This window comes from Salvia miltiorrhiza, chromosome 6 (genome assembly GCF_028751815.1).
Source record: "Salvia miltiorrhiza cultivar Shanhuang (shh) chromosome 6, IMPLAD_Smil_shh, whole genome shotgun sequence".
Classification (NCBI taxonomy): Eukaryota; Viridiplantae; Streptophyta; class Magnoliopsida; order Lamiales; family Lamiaceae; genus Salvia; species Salvia miltiorrhiza.
In genome coordinates this window covers 43,255,377-43,264,868 of record NC_080392.1, presented here as the reverse complement: position 1 = coordinate 43,264,868, position 9,492 = coordinate 43,255,377, and the positions used below count along the sequence as shown (strand labels likewise).

Genomic DNA, 9,492 nt, shown 5'->3' with positions numbered 1-9,492 from the left:
TCATATGTATTAAATGCTTTACACAAAAATTATCCCTAGAGCCCGTTTGATTTTCAGTATTGGATTAATCAGGATATAAATTATCCTGATAATTTAGTGTGGATTAGTCATGATTTCTAATCTCAGATGGGTGTTTGATATCATTGGTAATTAATCTCAAAAAGTGTTTGGTATTCATTGAAATAGGTTGGATTAACATATCAAGGGCCCGTTTGATTTCCCTTGTAATGCCTCTTAATGGCACCTATTAACATAATGCTTGCGTTTGAAATCCAATAAATATAACATGGGAAGCCCGTTAGTGGAGTTGGGCCCGGCCACAAATCCACTATTCCACCAAGTAATTGGATAAGGGGGTGTACATGAGTTTAAAAGCTATACTGCTACAGTTAATACATCTATAATATATTTTACCAAAATTGCCCATCTTTTACATTGACAAAATTCGAAAACTTTTTATCCACTGCCCATTCTTCAGTCTTCACAAGCTTCTGCCAACAAGGAGACGAAGAACTTCTTCCAACAACGCCGTCGCATCCTTTCCATCATGTAATCGTCGATTTAGCCGGCAATATGTTTTTCGCAAAAATAGATCTGGAAATTTCTTTTTTTTTTTAATTCTCTTTTTTTTTTTTTTCCTTATGCAGTAGATTTTCGTTAGGCGGACACTATTGTGTTTGTTCTTGATTATCATTCTCGAATTTATTAGGGAATCAATCCACCACCTCATTGTGATGTATTTATCCTTTATCTAAAAATTCTCAGACTATGGATCTAGGCGGGCATTGCGGTCGAAATTTGTGGAAATTGCGTCTGGCTAGGGATTTGCAAGATGGGTAAGTATCAATTTCGCAATTGCTCTTGAATTCTATTTTCAACAACTGAAGTGAAAATTTCGAGCACCTTTTATGTTGAATGCCCGATGAGTTCTTTGCTTGTTGCCCTGTATTCCGACGTGCGTCCTCCTTACGTGTGGTGAAATTGGTAGTGTCATTTGGTTGCTGGTAATATGCAGTTTGCGTTGTACTCGTTGCACTTAATTTGCATTGAATTTTGTTGAGCTATAGTGTTCTTGAAGTATGTGAGTTAGTTGTGTTTCATAGGGTATTTGCAATATGTAAGATGAGCCTGTGTTAGTATAGATCAAAAATAGGTTTGCCCTGTTCGTGTCGGTTGGTTCATTGACAAATAAATTGTGTTTCATTTTGAAAAATAGATACTTTACGGCAATTGAGGAAACGGAATGCATATGTAAGCATGGCAGTAGAAGAGATTTTGTTTGAGGAACTAATGCACTTCGTCCTGGTGATTGATTTTATTGAGAAGTCAAAAAAACGAAAGCGTAAGCATAGAACCTTGGTAGAGCCATATGGAATGATTCGTAGAATTCCAGACCAAACTAAGCATTTGAATAGGATTATTGGTTTTAGTGATATGGACTGCATACTAAATCTTCGAATGGACCGGAATACATTTGGCCGACTGAGCAGTTTATTGAGGGTTCTAGGGGGTCTCACCGACAGTAGGTTTGTGACCGTGGAGGAACAGGTCGCGATGTTTCTTTGCATCCTCGCACATCATAAAAAGAATAGAGTCGTTAAATTTGACTTTTGGAGGTCCGGTCAAACGGTTTCACATTACATACATGTCGTGTTAAAGGCAATTCTAAGGCTGCACGTTATTTTGATGGTCAAACCGACCCCAGTGGCTGATGATTCAACTGATGGAAGATGGAAATGGTTCAAGGTACATTACAACTTCAAATAAATGATTTATACTGAATCTGTCCTGATTGTTGCTGATTAATGCTTTCCTCTTGTATCGTTTGTTGTTATAGGGTTGTCTAGGTGCATTGGACGGAACGTATATCAACGTGATGGTGTCAAACACCGATAAACCGAGATACAGAACTCGAAAAGGGCAAATTTCAACTAATGTCCTAGCCATCTGTGACCAACACATGAAGTTTGTATATGTCTTGCCCGGGTGGGAGGGTTCTGCAGCTGATTCTCGGATTCTTCGTGATGCTGTTAGCCGAGTTAATGGGCTGAAAGTGCCGAGGGGTATGTATTAGTTGCTTAGAATATGACCTTATCTGCAATGAATTAGTATATATCCATAGAATATAACCATATCTGAACTCCATGTTTTATTGAAATAATGTAGGTTCGTATTATTTGTGCGATAATGGATACGCCAACTCTGAAGGTTTCCTAACACCATACAAAGGTGTTAGGTACCACCTTAAGGAATGGGGACCTAATGCTGTTCGTCCACAAAATAGGGAGGAATTGTTCAATCTTCGTCATTCTCGTGCACGTAATGTGATAGAACGTGCTTTTGGGATAATGAAGATGAGGTGGGGGGTTTTACGTAGCACCACCTATTACCCTATTAAGGTTCAGGTCAAACTCATAATGGCATGTTTTGTAATAAACAACTTCATAAGATCAGAAATGGCAGTTGATCCAATCGAGCAAGCCTTCGACAATTTGCCCAATGAAAACGAATTCTTAGATGGTGATCACGGTGAACACATTGATACCATTGAATCTAGTGCTGAATGGACAGCACATAGGGATGCTATTGCACAGAGTATGTGGCAGGAATATATATTGCAACACTGAGGTCTGCGATGCATTGATATTTTTTGTTCGTTTATATGTTTATATACATCTTCTCATTTCTGATTTCAACTAGTTCTTCTAGAATGTGAGCTTTCTGCCATAATTGCTTCAGAATCTCACTCATCTGATGTATTTGTTTGCCTTGTTATTAATGAATACATTATACTGATTAATGTTGGGATTTATTTTGTAGCTGGGATGGAAGCATGTGGTCAGGGGAGGTACCAAAATCCCGAGTGCAGTTGTGGTCGGAGGACTTTACTATTACGTGCCGGTCAAAGAGCCCATAATGCAGGGCGTTATTACTATAAGTGTCCCACTTTTCAGAATCATCTAGATGGTTTCTTTTGGTATGATGAGTTCCAGCAGCGCTCACGTGGCGACATGTATTCGACTATGCATCGGTGGACCACAAGCAATCAAAACACGCACGTGGAGCAATCCGCAACTTCATCTGGTAGTCGATACATGGAAGGCATGGTTGAGGGTATGCATGAACGTGCATCTGCGTCTCCTAGCAACGAGATGCATAATCATGGAGCTTTCATGTTTATCTGCGTGTTTTTTCTTGGTGTTCTCGTTGGGAAGTTCCTCTGATGCAGCTGGTTTTATTTTGTTTATTTGTAGGCTGAATCTTTTTCTATTTTGTGACTGCAAGGAAGGAAACACTGTGTCCAGTGACTTTATCTATTTATTCCTTTTGTATATTGTATAGTTTGGTGACTCGTGTCCAGTGACTTTATCTATTTATCTATTTATTCCTTATCTATTTTGTATACTTTGGTGAATTTTTCAGCATCAAAGCTTGACAGATGAGAAAGGAAATCTGAAATGGAGAAATAAATATTGAGCAAAATGAGTGCTGCATCTCTCTCATATATTATTATATTAAAATCATATAAAGAGGTGGTAAATGCACTTGAATTGATGATCTATGACTCAATCCCAGATGGCGGTGCAGGGTTGTAATTACCCTCATCTTGGAAAATGGAAAATTACGTATTATTATATCAAACTACTGCCCTGCATAATTAATTGGTGTGTGATGTTCCAACTACTACCAATTTGGGTTAATTGCACATGAACTTACCTCTATAAATCTAAGGGACACGGTTACAATGAAGCACACAAAGATAAAAACTTGGAAGCTCATAGCAGGTAGGATGGTGAATTCCGCTGAAATCCCGGAGCAAGCACACTTCTTCTACAACGACATGTGGAACAAAGAGAAGGACTCACTGCTCCTTCGAAGCCTCCTTGTCATCGAGAAATCAACCGGAATCGCTGGTATGAGCAATCTTTTGATATTTTTTTGCCTTGTTTCCCTTTGTTATGTGAAGTTTTTGTCGATTGCCATCTACTCCATTACTTGTGCAGATGGAACAGGATACAAATCACCACACGCACGTCTCATGGCACTCGGAGACATCAACGCCAAGTTTGGATGCAACCTCCGGCTCTTTCACCTCAACAAACGTCTTCAAGTCCTCCAAACTCGCTATAAGACTTTCAAGAGCCTTATGAAGATGAGTGAAACGACTTGGTGCCGCGAGACAAATATACTCACGGCCGTTGACGAAGTTTGGGAGCGAATCTTCAAGGTTAGTATACACGTTTGAGCTCACAAAGTTTTAATGCTTTATCATGTCTTCTCATTACATGTTATTCTTCATTCCAAGAACAAGGCAAATCACCTCGCAAAGGCTTACTACCACAAAGGGGAGCCGGAGTACTACAAGATGTGTGCAGTGTTTGGAATAGATGACATAAAGCACGAGCCAGTGAGGGACATCATCAACATCAGTTCGTCCGATGAGGAAGTTACATCGCCGGCGGTTGATAATAGTTCGTGTGCCTCGTCCAGCCCATTGAACTAGTTATATGAATGGTGGCCCTTTTTGTCATAGTTTATGATGATATATGCTAGAGCTTTCATGCTTATTAATGCACTTTATATGTTGAGCTTTCATGCTTATTAACTTTCTGTAATGAAGTAACTTTTATGATGATATATAGTTTGAAGTATGCCCAGTATATATATGTGGAAAAATGATGAGCTTTCATGCTTACATATATGCAGTAAAATGATCTTAAAACAAGTAAATGGAACACAAGATCTGGTTAAAAAACATAGTAGAATATTATATACGCCAGTACCTAATTACAGATGAACCACTATTGACACTGAACCACTATTCATACTTGGGCATGCCATGTCCTACACACCAAAAGAACTATGGACTAGCAACGGACATAGCCATCATACTACCTAATTACATTATATATGCATCATATAATCCCCATAGCAACAACATCAGTACAAAAGACCAAGGATATTTGCTTCATATTCATTTACTCTTCCCTTGCAAGAGTCGCATCGCATAGGCAATGCGAGCATCGGGTGGCAGGCCCATGAATATCTCCAATCGCTCCACCTTATAAGCGAGGAGCTCGGTCACGTCAAATGTCTCCTCGAGAGAGAGACCCGGGATGAGCATGACCTGTTCAAATACAGCCTTCCTTGCTTGGGCGAGATCAAACTCATAACCGGTACGATTTGCCAACATCTCCAGCCTCTGCGCAGTGTTCCGGCTGATCTCCCCCATAAACTCCATTAGACTAGCTGATTCGTCCCTCTGTTTGCGCTTCTTCTTAGCACCGCTAGTAGTCCCTTCGCTTCGAATGCACTGACTGGCGCTCTCCTCAACAACGTCGTTTTCCAGCACATCTTCAACGTTAACGTGGTAACTCCCTGCAGGAGTGTTCTGCGCCGCATTCCCGCTGCGATACATATCAGTCACAGCGTCCATAAGGTCCTCGGCATTGTCACCAGTCGCACGGTCCTTACCAAACACTTCTTTCCATGCATCAAGCATAGGCCACGACTTGTACCTCATTCCCCTCGCGTTCACATCTTTCTGCACATATATCAACAATAAGCTATAATTTTACCGCAAAAAACCCACAAAGTAAAAGCATAGACACAGACCTTCATGATGTCTGCCCACTGCTCGTCAGTAACATCTACCATGTGGTTTCCATGCACGTTGAACCCAGCACCGGTGACTCGTAAAATTCCCAAAAGGCTGTTGTAGTTTTTCTTCCAGGCAGATAACTTTGAATTGATGTGTGGAACTCCTTTCAAGTCTGTGCCTGGGTACACGCGCCTCATCGCTTCCTCGAGCTTATGAAGATAACCTCCTCTGAAGCCGTTATCTGACTTCCAGCCTTGAGCAACTAATTCCTTCAACGAGCTAAGGAGAGTCTCCTCTTCTTTGATAGCCCAAGTCCGGCGAGTCTTATCTGTTTTGTTGACACGGGCAGAGACCGCCTCACTGCTCTCTGTTTTACACACAAACAACACACATCCAATATTCAATCAAACAAGATCAGTAATCCCCTTTCGAAAGTATATAGATTGGTATCCAGCACATACACCATAATCAAATTTCGGCAAAACTAAAATATTTCACTATTTAAGTAATGGAAGAACAGAGCGCAGAATCCGGCAAATAAATGTGTCTAAAAACTGAGCTAAACCCTATCTATCAGAGGATGAAAACGTGTAATGATGAACGTACCTTGTTGCTCCGAATTCATTTTTGCACCTTACGTTCAATCTCTTCACAATCGCCTGTAATTTCAGCCCACAGATATGAGCAAGTGAATCGTAAGGAAGGCATATCGTCGCCTGTAATGGCTATTATATAAAGGCCGATTTTTTTTCCCTCCCAAAATCATCTCTATGGCGGGAGATAACAAAGGACACGCTTGGGATTAACAAAAAAATATGGGGTTATAATTGTCATTTTCACAAATTAAAATAAGCTGAAAGGATGTTATCAAACACACAAGCCATATATCTTGGATCACTTTAATGGATTTCAAACGAGTAGTAATGAAACATTACAGGCCCATCGGCCTTGCTATTTCCTTGGGTTGTGTTAAATGGGCTAAGCATATCAAGGGAAATCAAACGGGCCCCAAATACCTAAATTAGTAGCCTATGGAGGGGGTGGAATAATTAGTGTGGGTTAATCCCATGGGGGAGGTGGAATAATTAGTGTGGGTTAATCCCACAAAATTAGCTAGGGTCTTGGGATAAACCTGGAGTTGACCATATTAGTAACACATAATATCAAACACTACATAAATCCATATTAATTTAACTTATCCTGCTTTTAAACCCATATCAAACAGGCCCTTAAGAGTGAAGAAAAGAGTATTTAAGTTGTTATAAATCACATCGATTCACACTTTTAATCCGTCACTTGCGGCAACCCATATCACCACCGACGATCCGTGGCAGCCCATATCGTCCCAGAACATGGGACTGACTCTGATACCATTTATTACAGTAATTTAAGTAGATCTCATCCTCAAAAATCAAGTTATCAAGGAGAGGGTGTCTAAGGTGTTATAAACCACATCTATATATCAGCCATACTTAATCGATGTAGGATGAATCATGACATTGAGTAACAACTTAATGTGATCATATTTAATTTTTTTGTTGCTAGGAAAAAATGGAGAACTACTATTGATCTTCTTTTAAAAGATTTTTTTCTCTTCGTTGTTGGACTACATTATTTGGGGATGTTTACTTGAGAAAATTAGTCTAAATAGATTTTTTTAAAAAATATTATGCTAACTTCTTATTTATTGAAATGATTGAAATTTTAGAATATTATAAGATTTTTTATAATTCCTGTTATTCTAATTCGTTGAGTAAAGCTTGTGAAAATTGATAAATGGAGAGGCCATAGAAATTAAAATTCAAGAGAAAAGTAGAATCTATGGGTTGTTCAGTGGTGATTGAATGTACCAAAATTGGGCAAATTTTAAATATTTTTGTGGGGATGATGACTACGGATTAATAATAATGACAATCACTAGATTGCTTATGTAATTGGACAATGGGCATGTAAATATTCGAACTTTTACCATTTTATGATTTTGCACCCCAACTTTAAAATCAGTCTATAAATATTCGAACTTTGTATTCTTTCTAATTTTGCACCCAACGAATTTTAACCCTCAAATTATTATTAATATGGCAGCCAGATTGGCATCTCAAAATCTACAATTACATGTTCTAAATTCCACATTGACAACAAACTTATCTATTTCGTCACTTCACTCTCAATATGGCAGTCATCTCGTCAACGGTTTGAGGATAAAGATTCGTCGGGTGCAAAATCAGAAAGAATACAAAGTTCGAGTATTTATAAACTGATTTTAAAGTTGAGGTGCAAAATTAAAAAAATGCAAAAAGTTCGAATATTTATAGGCCAATACCCCTATTAATAAATACTCCCTCCGTCCCACTAATTAAGACACACTTTCCTTTTTGGGCTGTCCCAATAATAAAGACACATTTCCAAAAAAGGAAATAATTAGGGCATAAGATACACTAATTAATTGCACCTTAATAAAGACACATTTCCTTTTGCCTCTCTCACTCTCTCGTCTCTCACTCTCAATCCAACTCTCCGCCTCTCTCACTCTCTCGTCTCTCTCTCAATCCAGCTTCTCCGGCGAGCCTCCGACCACCGCTGAGCACCCCTCGCCTCTCCAACCACTGACGGGGGCAGAGGGCCGAGATCTAGCCCTAGCCCCGCCGAATAGCGCGGCGCCCCTCCCCTCTCTTTTCCTTCTCCGCCGCCGCCTGCTTCTCCTTCTCCAGCCAACGGCGGCTCTGGGGCCGCGCCGCGACCGCCTTCCTTCTTGTTTGCATCTCTCCCTGTCCGACTCCTCTCTCTCCCCCTCTCGGTTCTTCCTCGTCTCTCTCGCTCATCTCTCTCTTGACCTCTGTGTTTGCCGCCGCCGCCTTGGTTCTGAAATCCTCCATTATCGCCACCCATCTCCTCGCCCCAATTCTGCCACCGCCGCCATCCTCCGCCAACGTCCGTGGCCGGCGTCACTGCTATTACAAATTTGATGTTAATTTTGAATCAAATTTTGGTGCTAAATTTTTTGGAATTGTTTGTGGGTTCGATTATCTCTTGGTTTGATTTGCAATTGTTTCTGGGTTTCGATTTGCAATTATTTATGGGTTCGATTTTTCAATTTGCAATTTCCAATCTGTCCAATTGTTTCTGGGTTGATTCAATCAGTGCAGATGAGAGAGAGAGAGAGAGTTGGGGTTGGGGTTGGGAATCGACGATCGTGGTCGACGGCGGCGGCGGCGCTGGTGGTCGGTGGTGGTCGGAACAGATGAGAGAGAGAGAGAGAGAGTTGGGGTTTAGTAAAGACATTAATCAACTACACTAATAGTGGTGGGCCACAACACTTTAACAACTAATCTACTTTTCCTTAATCTCCGTGCCCAAAAGACCTATGTCTTTATTAATGGGACGGAGGGAGTAAACAAGAAAAGAAAAGGTCATTTATAACTCTAACGGTTGCCATCATTTATAGTTAAAGATTACAAGAATTATCAAAATATAAGCTTTGCCACTCTTATTTTAGTAATTACAAAATTGTCTTTTCTCATTAATTTTTCATGCCCTTAAGTTGAGTTGTCATCTTCAATACGAAACGATCATTCGATCAATGCCAATTACAACAAGCTAACGGCCCATGTCATTTAAAAGATTAAAGTAGATGTTTAAACGCAGAAAAATGGGAATCATTGTGAAAGTGATGAAGTCGAGAGTAAAATATTCAAGAATGTTACATGTATGTTCAATTAATTGACCTATAAATTATTTATAGGTGTTAATAGACAAACATGCTCTATTCCTTACGTCCTATATGAAAAATGTCCTATATTTGATCGATTTGTTGACTGATTTGACAACTATCAGTTATAAAAGTCAATGATTTGACAACTATCAGTCAAAAATACATATGATCGGTGAGT

The 9,492-nt window shown here is 39.8% G+C and overlaps 2 protein-coding genes across 2 annotated transcripts; one reads left to right on the top strand and one right to left on the bottom strand.

Moving 5' to 3' along the window:
* The first annotated feature begins 423 nt into the window (after window positions 1-423).
* Window positions 424-3,357, top strand: LOC130989772 (uncharacterized). The gene is made up of 6 exons (XM_057913873.1): window positions 424-549; window positions 766-836; window positions 1,217-1,746; window positions 1,838-2,063; window positions 2,167-2,628; window positions 2,821-3,357. The coding sequence occupies exons 2-5, from the start codon at window positions 833-835 to the stop codon at window positions 2,625-2,627; spliced, it is 1,221 nt and encodes a 406-aa protein (XP_057769856.1). The 5' UTR covers window positions 424-549; window positions 766-832; the 3' UTR covers window position 2,628; window positions 2,821-3,357.
* A 1,618-nt stretch (window positions 3,358-4,975) lies between these two features.
* LOC130990999 (uncharacterized) lies at window positions 4,976-6,227 on the bottom strand. The gene is made up of 3 exons (XM_057915205.1): window positions 6,209-6,227; window positions 5,617-5,969; window positions 4,976-5,545 (listed from the first exon to the last, which is right to left on the bottom strand). The coding sequence occupies exons 1-3, from the start codon at window positions 6,225-6,227 to the stop codon at window positions 4,976-4,978; spliced, it is 942 nt and encodes a 313-aa protein (XP_057771188.1).
* Window positions 6,228-9,492: the final 3,265 nt, after the last annotated feature.